This window comes from Echinops telfairi, unplaced genomic scaffold (genome assembly GCF_000313985.2).
Source record: "Echinops telfairi isolate 266 unplaced genomic scaffold, ASM31398v2 ScPeMD7_7419;HRSCAF=8457, whole genome shotgun sequence".
NCBI lineage: Eukaryota > Metazoa > Chordata > Mammalia > Afrosoricida > Tenrecidae > Echinops > Echinops telfairi.
In genome coordinates, this window is record NW_022111319.1 from 614,674 (window position 1) to 632,067 (window position 17,394).

Here is a 17,394-nt window from a genome sequence, read left to right on the forward strand (position 1 = left end):
CTCGGGATAGAACTCCTGTTTTGTAGCTTTTAATAGCTCTAAACCAATTCTTTCTGCTTCGGTCACTACTGTCATGAGTTGGTTGATCTTTCAATCTACTGTAAAGATGGAGAGAGTTATACAGGGGTACATCAGCTTCCCATTCCACAAATTATGTTGTTTTTACAAATTCATAAGTTTTCCTTTAAAAACTTTTCAGATATTCTCAGGTCTTTGATTAACTTCTAGTGTAATGAAAAGTTGATTCTGATCAAATTTGTTCATGCTTTCAATGCTCTTTGTAGGGGCAAATTTATAGAAGTCCACACATTGAAATTCCAGAATTCTTGTATCAAATTCAGTGTATCATTCTTATGTCACATTGCTAAAATACATACATATAAATTGATATTTCTATTCTCACACAGTGTTCTACTCCAATTTAAAAGAGGAATATATTTTTTCACTCTTCTAACACTATTATCACAGTAGCAGGATATTCCAATCAATAACAATAGTATCTGAAGGTTTGGCCAGAATACTTTCAGTGGCATGGTGACTCTTTATACTGGGTGCAAAAGGAAGAAGAGTGGTCTAAGATGTGAAAATAGATGAACTGTTGGAATCAAGCCATGCAAAGCTCTGTAAGGAAGTGTGTGTGATTCTTTACCCTTCCATGTGACAGTTTTATTTTGCTAAAGGAAGAATGAAATTCTATGTTTAAGAATATAGGTGATATGATTAAGGTGTACATTAATAAATTTTTGGTCCTAAACAACCTCTTTCCAATTACTGTTTGTTTTTAAATCACAAAATGAATGTTTCGGTTCAGACAGTGCTCATATTACAAAAAACAGATTATGCAATTTTTATTTCAAATTTTTCTTTAGATTAAACAAAGAGATATATGCAAAGCAAAGACATGGGACTACAAATTATAGAAAGGAGACTATTCTAGTCAAACAAAAATGGCACGTGATAACGGTATACTTATTTCACTGTTACATATTTATACTTATTTCAGTGAAATCATCTCTGTTTACACATAGAACAAAATATTTCATTGCATTTATATATGTAGAACCTAAAGCAAACATTTAACAATTTATTTCAGAAATTTGTCAAGAGTTTTATATTTATTCAAAGCTTTGTCATTTTAAAATTAATTGAATTAGATGATGCTAAAACAAAATACTATATTATGTACTTTCAGTGGCTCAAGATTTTTAATTTTATGTGATCAACACCTTTATATCAGAACATTACCATTAAACATACTGATTTATTTTATTTAAATATCTCCATTATTTTTAATAGCCAGTATCTTTAAGCAAAAATTATGTTTGTTATAATGTACTGAGGATTCTTTTTTCAGTGGTGAGTGGTATCTGAATTATTTTTATAATTTTATTTGAAACAGCTTGGAAATATAATTTTCCTGGTCTTGATTTGGTTTATAAAATATTAATTACTAAAAATAAATACCCCAAAGAATCTTGGTTTTAAATGTCACAATATTTTTAAATACGAATTTCATATCACTAAATAGAGTAAAAATTACTATGCTTTAACAATGTTAGTTATTTGACCAAAGATTGTAGTATACAACATTTATTTGTAAAGGGAATCAAATTTCTGAAAGCTTGTCTAGAGAATTGATAGGGAGAAAGGGGAAAATATTTTTTTTAAACATCAAGGCATATTTTATGCTATGTTGCAAAACAATGATTCTCAAACAGAAAAACAAACAAACAACTTACACCACTCTTTCCCCGATTGCCTACACCGTGGACTAATTTCAGCTATGTCATAATCTCAGAAATTACCTTTACAATACTTTTTTCAATAGTGTTTAGGTCTTTCGTTGAACTTCAACAAGTGATGTTGTTAGGTGCTGTTGAGTCAGTTCCGACTCATAGGGACCTTGTGTACAACAGAACCAAACACTGCCTGGTCCTGCGCCAGCCTCACACATGTTCTTGTGTTTGAGCCCATTGATGCATCCATTGTGTCCATCCAACGCGTGGAAGAGCTTCCTCTTTTATGTTGCCGTTCTACTTTACCAAGCATGATGTTGTTCTCCAGAGGTTTGTCTTTCCTGATAACATGTCCAAAGTATGTGAGACATAGTTTCACCATCCTTGCTCCTGAGGAGCGTTCTGTGTTTACTTCTTCCAGGACAGATTGTTTCATTCTTTTGACAGTCCATGGTACTTTAAATATTCCTTACCAGCACCATATTTCACATTCTTCTTTGGTCTTACTTACTCAGTGTTCAACTTTCACATGCATATGAGGCAATTGAAAATACAATGGCTTGAATCAGAGTAACATCTTTGCTTTGCAATACTTCAAAGAGATCTTGTGAAGCAGATTTACCCAATATAAAGCATTATTTGATCTCTTGATTTCTACTTCCATAAGCATTGGTTGAGGATCCAAGCAAGACAAAAATCTTTGAAAACTTCAACCTTTTCTCCATTTATCATGATGTTACCTATTTGTCCAGTTGTGAGTATTTTCTTCTTTTTTACATTGAGTAGTAATCCATAATGAAGGCTGCAGCCCTTGATCTTCAGAAGCAAGTGCTTCAAGTCCTTCTCACTGTTAGCAAGTAAAGTGGTGTCATCTGTACAACTCAGGTTGTTAGTAACTCCTCCAATCCTAATGCTGCATTCTGCTTCATATAATCCATAATCATTATTTGCTCAGTATACAGATAGAATAACTATGGTGAGGGAATGCAACCCTGATGTACACCTTTCTTGATTTTAAATCATGCAGTATTTCGTCGTTCTATTCACACAGCTGTGTCTTGGTCCTTGGACAAGTTCTGAATGAGCACAATGAAGTGTTCTAGAATTCCCATTCTTCTCAAGGTTATCTATAGTTTATTATAGTCCACACCGTCGAATGCCTTTGCATAGGAAATAAAACACAAATAATATCTTTGTGGTATCTATGTAAATATCTTTCTGGTATTCCCTGCTTTCAGCCAAGGTCCATCTGGTGTCAGCAATGATATCCTTTGTTACATGTTCTCTTCTGAATCTGGCCTGAAACTCAGGCAGTTCCCACTCAGTGTACTACTGAAACTTGTTGGATGATCATCAACACAAATTTACTTGCACGTGATATTAATGATATTAACAAAGAGTCACATGTATTTGGAATGGGTACAAATATGGATCTTTTCCAGTACATTGGCCAAGTAGCTGTCTTCCAAATTTCCTGGCATAGACAAGTGAGTTCTTCCAGTGCTTCGTCAGCTTGTTGAGACATTTCATTTGGTATTCCATAACCTCCTGGAGCCTTGTTTTTGACTAATGCTTTCAGTACAGTTGAACTTCTTTCAGTACCATTGGTTCTTGCTCCTATTCTCTTGAAATGGTTCAATGTCAATCAGTTCATTTTGGTGCAGTGACTGTATTCTTTCCATCTTTTGGTGCTTTTTGCATCATTTAATACTTTTCCCTAGAATCTTTCAATTTTACAAATTGAGGCTTGAAGTTTTTCTTGCGTTTGTTCAATAAAAAGTACACCAAGTGTTTATTTTTTGGTTTTCTGACTCCAGGTCTTTGCACATTTATTATAATATTTTATTTTGTCATTTACAGATGACCTTAGAAATATTCTGTTCAGCTCTTCTCTCATGTCATCATTTCTTCCATGTGCTTTAGCTATGATTAAGAGCAAGTTTCAATGTCCCTTCGGGTATCCTCTTTGATCTTTTCTTTCATTCCTGTCTTTGTAATGACCTTTTACATTCATGTATAATGATCTTTTCATCATTCAGCAGCCCTTCAGATCTTCTGTCATCAGTATTCAATGTATCAAATCAGTCCTTGAGATGTTCTCAAAAATTAAGGTGGAGTATATTTTAGCTCTTGTGGACTTATTTTAATTCTTTTCAGCATGAACCTGAACTTGTATGTGAGCAATTGATAGTTTGTTCTTCAGTCATCCACTGACTTGACTTTAGTTGCTGATAATTCAGCTTCTTTGTGGTCTCTTCGCACAGATGTAGTCAATTTGATTTCTTTGTTTCCATCTGGAAAATTCCATGTATCGAATTGCCTTTTGTGTTGCTGAAAAAAGATTTTTGCTTTGAACAAATCATGGGTCTTGCAAAATTCTATCATGCAATCTCCATCTTCATTTCTATCACCAAGGCCATATTTTCCAACTTCTGTTCCTTCCTGATTTTTTCCAATTTTTGCATTCCAATTGCCAATAATTATCAATGCATCTTGACTGCATGTCTGCTCAATTTCAGATTGAAAACATTAGTGAATTCTTCAATTTCTTCATCATTAGTTTTTGTGGTTGGTGCCCGAATTTTAATAATAGTTGTATTGATTCTATTTCCTAGAAGGTAGTTAAATACAATCCTATCACAGACATCACTGTACTTCAAGATAGACTTTGAAATGTCCTTTTTTGTGTCATTGCCAGAATAGTAAGCCATATGATTTTCTGATTCAAAATGGCCAATATCAGTCCTGTTCAACTAGAATGTTGATTTTATGTCATTTGTTTTACAACTTCCAATGTTCCTAGATTCATACTTCATACATTCAAAGTTCTGATATTTACTGATGTTTGGAAGTGTTTCTTCTAATTTTTTATTGTGCTCCATCAGCAATTGAACATCTCAGAAGCTTTACTTCCCCAGGCTTTTCTCCATCTACGTCATTTTGTTGACTCTACTCTCCCGCAGTCATAATTGAGTGCCTTCTAACCTAAGTGCTCCTCTTTCTCTTCCCATCTCTGAGAATTTTCTGCTTCTTTTCATGAGGGTTCCGGTATCTGACATTTTGGATTCTGTCCTTTATGTTTTTGTGGCTAATTCCTCACAAGGAGTAACCTATTCCTTCTTGCTAGTCTGTATTTAGTCTAAAAGTTCTGTTGAAATCTGTTCACTTTGGGTGGCATTGCTATCATTTGAAATACTAGTGATATAATTTCCAACATCACGGCAACACAAGAGCCAGGACAGTACAACAAACTGACAAATGGTGATCAACAAGTGGTAGCTAGTAAATAATAAAAGACTGCATATAATCCAATCAATAAATCAAACATCAAGTTTTTATTAAATGCCTACTACATACTCAGCTGTTTTCTCTGTGCTCAACTCAAAATAAACTCACTGTTGTTGAGTCAATTCTGACTCATGGCCACCCTGTCATGATTGGACTGCTAACATCAAGGTTAGTAGTTCAAAACTACCAGAAGCTCTTCAGAAGAAAATTGAAGCTTTCAACCACCCCCTACCTGCCAAAAAAAAAAAAAGTGTTACAATCTTGGAAACACACAATGGCAGCTCTACCCTGTTCTTTAGGGTTACTATGAGATCTCTCTGTGCTGTACACTTCACAATTGAGAAACACCTAGGAACCCCTAGATATTAATAAAGACCCACTGATAAATTTTAATACCTAGCTAATGCCAGAGCAACCGATAGAAAGATCAAACTTTTGTGGGGGGGAGGGGGACTTTTACTACTGAACTTTGCTGAGCAAATTGGTTATTGTTACAGAAAACTTGCTGAATATTTTAGCTAATCAAATTCTATTTAATGACATACTAGTTGATAAGGAGCCATGATAAAGAGCCATGGTGGTGTAGTGCTTACACATTGAGGTGCTCACTGCAAGGTCAGCAGTTTGAAACCTCAAGCCACTCTAAGGAAGAAAAACTGAGCTATATACTCCTGGAAAGAACTTACAGTCTCAGAAACTTACAGGGGCAGTTCTACCATGTCCTATAGGGTCTCTAGAGGTCAGCATTGACTAGATGACAGTACATGTTTTGTTTGAATTAGTAAGGTACCCCATGCTTAAATTCATCTGAGGCATTATAATAGGAAAATAAGTCTATGTGTAGAATTTTTTTTAATAGGAAAAATTTAAATCAACCAATTTTTGTGTGTGTACTCTTTGCGACAATACAAAAATAATTATACTAGTTGTTTTAAAAATGATACCTTGCCTTCAAGAAGTTCATACTCTACCAGAAATATGATACTAGGGTCATTTGTAGGTTCTGAAGGGTTTAAAGTGAAATAATAAAAATTCTTTTGAAAATCACTGAAGCTATCCATAAAATCATATAACTATATATATGTTTCCTTGTATATAAGCTTATACACAGTACATATTTAATGTATAATGCACAATTAATATTTTAATATGCAGTGTGTATTCAAAATATAATTTTACAAAATTTTATTTATATCAGAAGAAGTATATTACAGTTAAATTCTCAAACTTAAACTACGCATATGATACAACTCCAGCTTACACCTAAGTTATCCACTATTCGAGTTATCCACTATTACCCAAGATATTCATATTTTCGCTGGTAGAAACTTCATTAGGTTCACATTCAAAGTTGTGACTCTTCATAAGTATGAACAGGCTAACCATTGGCAGAGATATTTATATTTTTTCATCACCTAGAAAACTATTCTATTTATCTTAACACTATTTCATTTTCTTCAGAATCATACCTAAGATCTACCTTTAGAAATCTGTTTTCTATTTCTTTTTTAAATTATGAAATTCATTACCCCCAAATCCAAGCATGGATTACTCCTTGCCCAAACTATTATAAGCATTTTCTTATTTCCTTAATTCACTATGCATCAATAGGCTAATTTATCATCCTAAAATATAAAAATACAATTCTGATGATACTACTCAGTTTAAAAATCGTTAGTTGCTCCCCATTTTTATACAATTAGATATCATTATTCCTTTGTATTCATATCCCTCTGAAAAATAGCTTCACCTTTCCTTTTAAGTTTTAGTCGAACTGGCCATTCTCAATACATCCTATCCTTTTATTCCACTGTTCTTATGCATTCTTTACCCTGAAAAGCTCTCTTCTTAATTTCTGTTATCAAAGTTCTACCCAGCTTTTGGGTGAAATGTCACACCACAGATTATGGTAACTTTTCCATATTTGCACTTCATTATTGCACTTTTCTCCTGACATTTGTCATACAGTTCTTTGTATTAAAACCATTCATGTGTCTGTCTTATCTCTCCCTCTCAGAACTCCAGTATATTATGTTACCCATCTTTATTTCCTGTATCGCCTAAACCAGCGCCTTGTACAGAAAGATGTCTTATAAATATCTGAACAGAATTAAAATTAATTACCATAGAATTTTATATACATATTTATTTCAATACTGTTCAACTTGTCAAAAGTGTTTGAATTTTTTTAGAATTGCTTTAGAATCTGAGGGATTCTTAAAATATGTTCAGTGGTTACAAATATTCATCATTTGAAGGTTCATTTGATTTTGGAAAGAAGTACGAATTTTTTCTAAGCCATGTTTTGTTAATAATATAGATGATCAATCTTGGATATTATATTTTCAATTTAAAGAAGAAATGGAATGTTAAATAATGAGAGTTCTGGGAGAGTTATGAGCTGATAATGCAAAAGAAAAGTTCCCAAATGCTTTCCATAAAAGCAACATCATTGTAATGAGTTTATACAAGTTTTCTACTTTAAAATATACCTCATTCATCTGGATATGTAAATTCTGATAGATTATTTAAATTAGTCATATCTCCTTATAAATTCATTTGAATTTTCTAAACCAAGTGTTGAAAGTACGTGTGGAAGTGAAATATTTAAATGAGATTAATATCACTCTATATGAAGAACTGTATTTTATAGTTTTTGTGAGTGATAAACCTTGTCATCAATATGGCATCAAACCCTTGTCATAAATATGGTATTACATAGAACTTTGAATATTAGGAATGCATATTTATAAAGTCATGATTATAAAAATCTACAAATTCAGCTCTTCTGCCTAAATGTTCCTGAGTTTTATCATAAGCTAAAGAAACTGGAGGACAAATTGGAAGTAAAGATAATTAAATGTGACATTCAAGTTTCATGTAACTACTATCACAGGATTACAAAACCAAAAATAAAATTAAACGTTATCTCCTTTCATATCACATAGAAAATATATTTGTATGTACATGTATTTATATGAGTTTTCCACTTTCCTGATTGAATGTAATTCATTTCAGGAGGAAGCCACATTATGACATTTGTAATGCCAATGTTTATATAAGTGTGATTATCATGTTTAATATAAGTACTATCTTTATTATTTCATATGTTACTTTTCAGTAGTTACTAGGCTTATCCCCCCAATGCACTCAGTATTACATACTTTCTCTGGCAAAACTACACAGGTAGAATTATCCTCACTACTGGATGGGAGTATGTGCACAGATAATTCAAAACAATTGAATATGTCAATTTTTTTAGAGTGTACTTTGTAGCTATTTAGCAGATTTACCATTTATTAAGGCTAACAATCAAATTATTTGTAATGACTATAAACAAAGTAGGTACTGATAAGAGGACAAAAGATTATAAAATTTGAAGAGTTTTCAAGAAGGAATTTATCATCTTTCATCATTAGAAAGAACGGGGGAAATCAATATCCACATATTCCCTGATATCCCAACAATCCAGTTAATGACATTATGATTTTACCTTGAGTATAAAAAGAAGTCAAGTCCTTAAAAGTATTATTTTGACTTTATATAATATTTCCTTTAAATTTTATATTGGTATTGTTGTCATTATATCATATACATCAGTTCAACTGTTTCTATGTGTACAATTTAGTGACATTGATTGCATTCTTTGAGTTGTGGATGATTTAACCTACTGCAAGGTCAGCAATTCAAAGCCACCAGTTGATTCTCAGCAGAAAGATGGGGCTTTCTGATATATGTATTAACTCCCAATTAATAATAAAAAAATTTAAAGTTACAGGCTTGGAAACCTACGGAAACAGTTATACCCTGCCCGCCAGAGTTGTTATGAGTTGGAATAGACTCAAGTTTAGTTTTGGTTGGTGAGCCCTGATGGTGCTGTTAAGCATTGAACTGCTAGCCACTAGGTTGGCAGTTCAAACCCACCAGCTACTCTGTAGGACAAAGATGAGGCTATCTATTCCCATCAAGATTTACAGCCTCGGAAACCCTATACAAAGTGACTACCTATTGGAATAGACTCCATGGCAATGGATTCCGTTTTGTTTGGAGTTTGCATATAGGCATATTTAGAGATGAAAGTAAACTAACAGGTCAGAGGCAGTATGGTAGTTTATGTGAGGCAGTATGGTAGTTTATGTGAAATGTGAATGATTGAGGATATCACTTTACTATTTATACTGTTTTAGCCTTATTCCTTGTAGTCATAGTACTAATTCACCAGTCATTGATAAATATAATTTATCAATGTAATAAATGTTTGAGTGACCCATTTCCAAAAACAACAGAAACTGATTTTACTTCTTGTCACTCTCTCATGATATTTGCATATGGGAGGGAAGTAAGGACAAGATAAAAGTTTGGCGTTCTCCCCAGTATAGGTATATCCCACGTAAAATTATGATTAAGTTAGGCTAACATGAGTTACAGCTGGAATATAACCTCAGAACTATCGAGCTCTATAACCAAAACCTAACTCACTGCCATCGAGTCAATGCTGACTCATAGTGACCCCCGGTGCATTTCTAAGACTGTAACTGTTAATGGGAATAGAAAACCCAGTCTTTCTCCCCCAGAGCTGCTGGTGGTTTTGAACTGAGGACCATGAGGATCACAGCCCAACTCGTAACCATATACCACCAGGGCCCCTAAACCCTCCTACAAATGCAACTGGAGTAACACTTATTTCTGCTGAAAAGGGACTATCATACCATTGAATGTGATTTTCTAGCATTAAATAGTAATGCATCATTTCAATTTTCAGTAGGAGCTGGTGGGTAGAAGAGGTATTATTGAAAAACTATATATATCCTCAGCTACCAAATTACCTCTCTCCATTTGATAAATTGTTAGAAATATCTACGCAAAGTTTCAACCTTTATAAAAAATTGACTACCAACATTGACCATTGGAATGTGACTCAAATTAATAGATTTTATTAGAAATGTATTCTTATCTAAAGAGGTTTGATAATGGTGATAATATTGAAAAGTCTACATTTTCTCCCTTTTCCAACCATATGTAATTTATGCTAGTGAATACTCCATGAAATTAATGTGCCTATTAAAAGCTATACTTCACTATTCCTAAGAGTATGGAGGACAGGGTTACTAGACACATTTTGAAGATAACAAAATGTTTCAATCAGTTCCATTATATGTCTAAAATTCTAATTAAGACTACTCATGAAGAAATAATTCTCTTAGTGATGAAAGAAAATGGAGGTCATATGTTCATATAGTTTATAGCTTACACTTTTCATTATGAAGTACTTTCTTGCTTTCTGGATATACCTTTTTAGAAATCCACCTACACTGACTATTCCATGGTTTTTGTAGCTCTTATTCTGTATGGTATTGCATTTTCATTTAAATATTTTATTATCTATAGCTATCTAAACCATACATCCTGGCACCAACATTGTCCTAGAAACTTTCTGGCATTTCCAGAAGAAGCATGTATCGCTTATATCTTTTTTTTTAACCAAGCAAGCCCGTTTTAATTTGTTGGAATCAATAAATAATGTTTGATGGCTACATGGGGGATATACTCTGATAGCATACCTATCTTGACCTCTATCTGAACTCTTTGGTGTTGAGCAACATTCCGGGTAGTGGTGATGCATGCCTTACTGAGATTCCATTTGTTGTTTCCACAGATTTCAGGAAACCTTACTGTGCCTTGGATTACAGGGTGTTCTAGAAAAAGAGCAGTAAGTAATCTTTCATTTAAAGCAGAAAATGGGTTTCCCCTATGTTGTTAATAGGAATGTCATTGAGAAAGCTGTTATGATTTTTGTGAAGTTGGTGAAATAGACCTTATTAAGATTATACTATTTCAAGGAATATATTTTGATATAATAATATTTACAAAGTTAACTTTAATTAAAATACAGCAATCAGTACAAGACACACTCCTAGTACAAGCTTTTACAACTTTATAAAGCATTTAAAGATAATTCATGTTATATCATTCTAATTTTCTCTACAGCTCATTAGCATTCGTTAATTTGATAATATAGTTGAATCCTATGTTTTACAAAAATCTCAATCAACATTAAATGATTTACCTTATGAAGGGCATTTCAGTATTATGAGGAACTAAAATTTTGACAATCTTACTTTGTTCTTTTTAAAAAAATTTTGTTCTTATTACTTTTCTATAGCTGTTGTGCTCTGTCTAATGTCAAATTAACAGAACTTCATTATAACCATGTTTTCTCAAAGGGTTTCATCCAGTCTTTCTGTGGAGAGCCCATGAATCGCATTTTAACTAGCAATCTGGAGATTTGGGTGTAGTTGGTCCATTAATAGAAAGCTATTAAATATTTTAAACATAAAAAAAAACTGAAAAAAATTAGTAACCTATGATAAGTTACTTGTATGGTAGAAAGACTTGAGTATAATTAAATTAAGATATACTGGGGGAAATGATGTAGACTCCACCTGCCTCTTTCGTTCCCCCCAAATATAACTATAAAACCTGGAAATAATGAAGGGAGGTAGGAAGCTATCAAAGAAGAACTGTATAAGGTTGAAAGAAGGACTGCTTAGGATTCTAGGCCTACAGAAACAACACGGAAGCATGATCTTATAATACCCCACCGAACAGAAGAAGGTGATCTAAGCCTAACACCAAATCTAACAACAGAATGCAACCTAGGTAGGCTCATTCTTCCCTCAGATGGATTTAGAGTCCCATCAGCAACATCAAATGAGCTCTGGCAAAGGAGATCAATTGGAAGCACTATTGGCAATAAGCCATTGGAGGACATGGTTTTTTTCTTTGCTGGGCCTGAATTCTCCTCCCCCACCAAGAAACACTCGTAAACTAAACAGCAATGGCAAGGAGGATACCACCATAACTAGCAGTTTGGCCACTGAAGCTTTCTTATGTCTGTAAGCCGGGAATTCTTTCATCTAAGTAAAGAAATCAGGCAACTGGCAAGAGGGATCAAGTTACAACAAAAACCTAATCTTGGAGGTACTCTTCATCTCTTCATGATAAAATAATCCTCTTTCTTGCCATATAAAAATTAAACAACATGCCCGTAGATAAGCTATGGGTCAAAGAAGTCTCAAAATCAATGAAACGTACATAACACCGAATTAAAAATTAAAATACAACATACCAAGACATGTGGAATGGAGCTAAAGTTATGCTGAGAGGAATGTACAGTACTATCAAATTAAAAATGAGGTAAGGTTACGGTTGCAATTCAATATATTTCTACTTGGAGAAATTGAAAAAAGCAAAATAAATCTAAAGCAAGCAAAAGAAAAAACTTATTAGAGCATAAATCAATGATATTGAGAATATGAAAAAAATTAAGAAAACAATGATATTTTAAATAATAAAAAGTAAGCCAAACCTCTTACAAACCTGAATGAAATAAACTGAAACTAGAAAATAATTTCAATGCAATTATAACATACACAAGATATTTAAACAAAGGCAATAAGGAGGTGCATGGAAGTACCAATCAACAAGATAGGAGGGGACAAAAAGATGGAATGGGTTTGAAAAAAGACTAATTACATTTTACAAGGGTGTGTCAAAAGGACTGCTGTAAAATGATGTTGTTGTTCTTAGGTGCCATTAAATCATTTCCAAATCATAGCAACCTTGTGTACAACAGAACGAAATGGAACCAAGTCCTGCGTGAGGCTTACAATTATTTTGTGCTTGAGCCAGTGGTGAGATTCAAATAATTTAACAACCTATTCACTGCCTTAATGACCTTTTTAAGTATAATATATACTATAGAGTAATTTATTATTTCATACAATTAATACTTAAATGAGAACAAGAAAAGAGGTACACAAACTAGATTATGTTATAAGAAAGTTTTAAAATACTAATGAAAAAAATTAAATAATACCTAACCAAAAAACCATACATCTATTATTTAAGATATTTCTATATTGCTTCTTGATTGGTGTCTTCACTTGCAATATTCTTTGCAATTGTCCAAGTATCATTTCCTGTATGATTTATTCTTAACCATCTTTTCACTGTAGAAGTAGGATACGATTTCCTTAAAGGTAGGCCAATTAGACAATAGACATTGTGTTTGATATAATCAAAACACATAACTTCTCTTCTCTGAATATATTATGTTCATCTTTAAAAGATCCCTTTTCACTTCTGCTGAACTTACAGCAATTATTCTGACAATATTTTTCAACTCTTTGAACACTTTCAGACATTGCATAATTTCTTCATAATATCCTGTGGGAATATGGGGCATAACGTAAAGTTGAAACGGATGAGTGTGTTTGTTAGGTTGTTTGGCACTGTTTCCTTTTCATTATATGCTTGTTTACTAAAGTAACAAATGAAAAGGGATAAAAATGTAGAGTTTCATCTGGAGTATAGTAAGTTTTATAAAACAAATAAATAAATATTCCAAGCATAGTTCCATCTAATTTTTTATACCTATATGCAGAATGAACCTTACTTAGGAAGTTTAAGCTAGATGAATGTTAAGAAAATAGTAAGGATTGCTTATTTCCTTTGTTATTTGTTATTGGGTGGCTACCCAGCCACCCACCTGAGAGAGAATCCTCATTACAAATGTAATTTTTAAATTATTATTAAAAGATCATTTTATTGCAGACCCTTAAAGCTCTTATACTAATTCATACATCAATTTTATCAAGCATATTTTTACATATGTTGCCATCATTATTTTCTAAACATTTACTTTCTATTTGAACCTTTGGTATCAGCCCCTTTTTAATCCCCTTTGCCCCCTCATGACCACTTGATAAATTATTATTAATTTCATATCTTACACCGACCACTGTCTCCCTCCATGGTTTCTCTTGTTCTTCCCGGGGGGCGGGGGTGGTGGTTATGTGTTGATCATTGTGATGGGTTCTTCCTTCCTCACCTCCTCTCCCCACCTTCCCCCTACCCTCCTGGTATCACTACTCTCATTGCTGTTCCTGGATTCCATGGGTCCTAAGCTCGTATCTCTTATCTCTACCGGTGTACACGCTCCAGTCTAGCCCACAGTGAAAGGCAAGACTGAGGTCCTGGTAGTCAGGGGTGGGAAACCTCAAGGAACCAGAGGAATAGTGTGCATTTCATTGGTGCTATACTGCACCCTGATTGACTCATTCTTTCCTTGGGACCCTCTGTGAGAGAATGCCCCATTATCTACACATGGGGTTGGGGTCTCTGCTCAGAAACCCCTCATTCTCAACAATATGGTTTTGTATGCTGGCTTGTTTGTTCTGATGCCTGTTATGCGATCCCATCTTCACCTCATGATTGCACAGGCTGGTGTGCTTCTTCTATGTGGGTTTGTTTCTTCTCTGACAGATGGCCACTTGTTTAACTTCAAACCTTTAAGACCCCAGACACTATATCTTTTGTTAGCTGGGCACCATCTGCCTTCTTCACCACATTTGCTTATGCACAAGTTTTGTCTTCAGTGATCTTCCCGGGAGGCTGAGTATCACAGAATGCCAGTTTGTTAGAACAAGGTGTTCTTATATTGAGGAAAAGTATGAGCAGAGGCCCGAAGTCAGTGTATTGCCATATAAATATATGTACAGAGGCTAATACCTCTGCCTTATGAATTAATGTATTTACGTATGTACACACCTATGCTTATATCTCTATCCATAACTTTGCTTCCTAGGTCTTTCCTGTTTCCTTTTAACTTCCTCCTGCCCAACCATCACACTTTTCCTACTTTCGCCTCTTAGTACTTCCTCTCAGCTAGATTGCTATTCCTCCAACACCCCCAGGATCTTTACACCCTCCTTGTTGTTGATTTTAAGTCCCCAGTTGTTCCCCCTTCTATGGCATTGTTTGCTCACCACTCCCTACTCCTGCCTTCTCCTCCTCACAAGTCCCTCAGGGACTGTCAGTCTCATTGCTTTCTCCTTGAGTTTACTTCCCATGCCTATCTTATATACGTAGGAAAAACCAACGATAATGGAGACAACGCAAAAAGAAAACAAATGATTGAATAAAAAGAGGGGGGGGGGAGATAATAATAACTAGGAGGGGGAAAGCATACATAATTCCAGGTCTGTCTGCTGACATTTATGACTATCTCCCCATTGGTCCTGAGGGAATTCCATCAACTGCCCTTCCAGCCTGAAGTCTAGGGGGCTCTTTAGGGGCTTTAGGACTTTCCTTTGCTCCCATTACTGATCTGTTATGTTCCCTTCTGGCTTTGTCTCACTGTGGGGGTTTCTGACCACACTAACTCCTCTCCATGTGTCCCCAGTATTGTCCTCTGTCACGGTATGCTCCAGTGAGGGGGCATCATATTTTGAGCTGTTGTCGGCCCTACATTCCTCTCTTTGCCTTAGCAGCTCCATGCAGGGACATCATCCTCTGGGCTTGGTGTGCCATTATGGGGTCTAGATCCTCACTCTCTTTCCTTCTTGGTTTGCTTCCATGTTGGCATGGCATGCCGGCCCCTCTTCCCAACCTGTAGGTTTAGTTTTGTCCTCTGTAGCACATACTTCTAGGGAGGGCTCTGGGGCCAAGCCAGTAGACCACTTTTTTAATGAGTTACAATGCCCTCAAGGTTTGGTGTGCCCAATTCTGTGGAGACATCACAAATACACTCTCCCTGGGTGGACTAGTGCCCAGTTCCCCCATGGACATCGTCTCCCTTCTCCCCACCCTTTTCTCCCTCCACCATCTCCTCTTTCCCCTTCTTTGTGTTGGAATAACAGGTACATCCTTGGGTTTGGCTTGTCCCCAACCCGACTGCCTATGTCTCAACCCTTATTGTGTGAGATAAGTGGTGGTTCTTCTCTTCCTACTGTGTTGATTATACTTACCTCAGGGGACTCATGTTGTACTTGTCTTTTTGTGATTGGCTAACTTCACTTAGTATAATTTCCTCCAGCTCTTCCCATGAGACGACATACTTCATTTTATTATCAGTACTCTTTAGTGATGCATAGTACTCTATTGTGTGTGTGTGCCAAAGTTTTCTTATCCACTCATCTATTGATGGGAATTTGGGTTGTTTCCAATTTTTTGCCATTGTGAATTGCACCACAATAAATATTGGAGCGCAGACGAATTGTCTATTTCTTACCACTTTGGGGTATACGCCCAGTAGAGGGATAGCTGGTTCAAGTGGTAGCTCAATTTCCATTTCCTTTAAATATTGCCAAATCGCTTTCCATAGAAGCTGTACATATATACATGATCACCAACAGTGGAGGAGAGATTCTGTCTTCACATCTCCAACATTTGTTCTTCTTTGATTTTGTGATTTGGGCTATCCTCAAGGGTGTTAAGTGGTATCTCATGGTTGTTTTAATTTGCATTTCTCTGATGGCTAATGAACGGGAGCATTTTCTCATACGTTTATTGGGCATTTGGGTCTCCTCACTAGTGAAACTTCTTTTCAGGTCTTTTCCCACTTCCTCAGGGGGTTAACTCATTTCCTCTTTTTGCAGGCAAGGAGGGTATTATAGATTTTAGTAATAAGCCCTTTGTCTGTTGTGCCATTGCTGAAAATCCTCTCCCAGTCTGTGGGTTCTCTTATTACACCCTTGGTGAAGTCTTTTGATGCACACAGGTGTTTTATCCTTAGTATATCCCACTTGTCAATTTTAGGTTCACCTTAGTATGTACCCTTCCCTATTGCAGTTAGCCTATGAATTCCGTGAGCCAAGGTTCTTAGGTTTGTCCTGATTCCTTCATTGATGGTCATGATAGCTTGGGGTTTTGTTTCTAGGTTTGTAATCCACATGGAGTTTGTTCTTGTCCGTGGGGTGAGGTAATCATCTTGTTTCATTTTTCTACAGGTGGATATCCATTGCTTCCAGCACCACTTGTTAAAGAGGCCAAGCACCTCCCACTTGATGCTTTTTGAGCCCTTGTCAAAGATCAGTTGTCTATATGATAATGGTTTTAAATCTAGGTTTTCTGTTCTTTTCCATTGGTCTGAGTATCTGTCATTATTCCAATACCATGCTCTTCTGACCACTGTGGCTTTGTAGTAGGTGTTAAAGTCAGGTAAAATGAATGCTCTGACTTTGTCCTTCATCTATAGGAGTTATCTGCTAATTCTGAGCTTCTTCTCATATGAAATTGTTGGTCAGTTTTTCTTTGAAAAAGCTTGTTGGTATTTGAATGGAGATAGCATTTAACTGACATAGTCCCTTGAGTAAGATTGACATATTTACTATATTGAGTCTTCTGATCCACCATCATGAAATTTTCTTCCACTTGAGGAAGTTGCCTTTGGTTTCCTGTAGTAGGGTCCTGTAATTTTCCTTGTATAAGTCTTTTTTTTTTTTTGGTTAAAAATATCCCTAGATATTTCTATTTGTTCATGATCTTGTCCGATGTATATAGCAAACAAATATATCATAGATAATTG

General features: G+C 35.1%; 1 protein-coding gene across 1 annotated transcript in view; it reads left to right on the top strand.

Annotated features, from left to right (window-relative positions):
* The window catches only part of HDX (highly divergent homeobox), a 197,482-nt gene that overhangs the window by 50,805 nt on the left and 129,283 nt on the right, over positions 1–17,394 (top strand). The window contains exon 3 of the mRNA XM_004714130.2: positions 10,681–10,734. Within this exon, the coding sequence (XP_004714187.1) occupies positions 10,681–10,734 (54 nt within the window). The remainder of the gene's footprint in view (positions 1–10,680; positions 10,735–17,394) is intronic.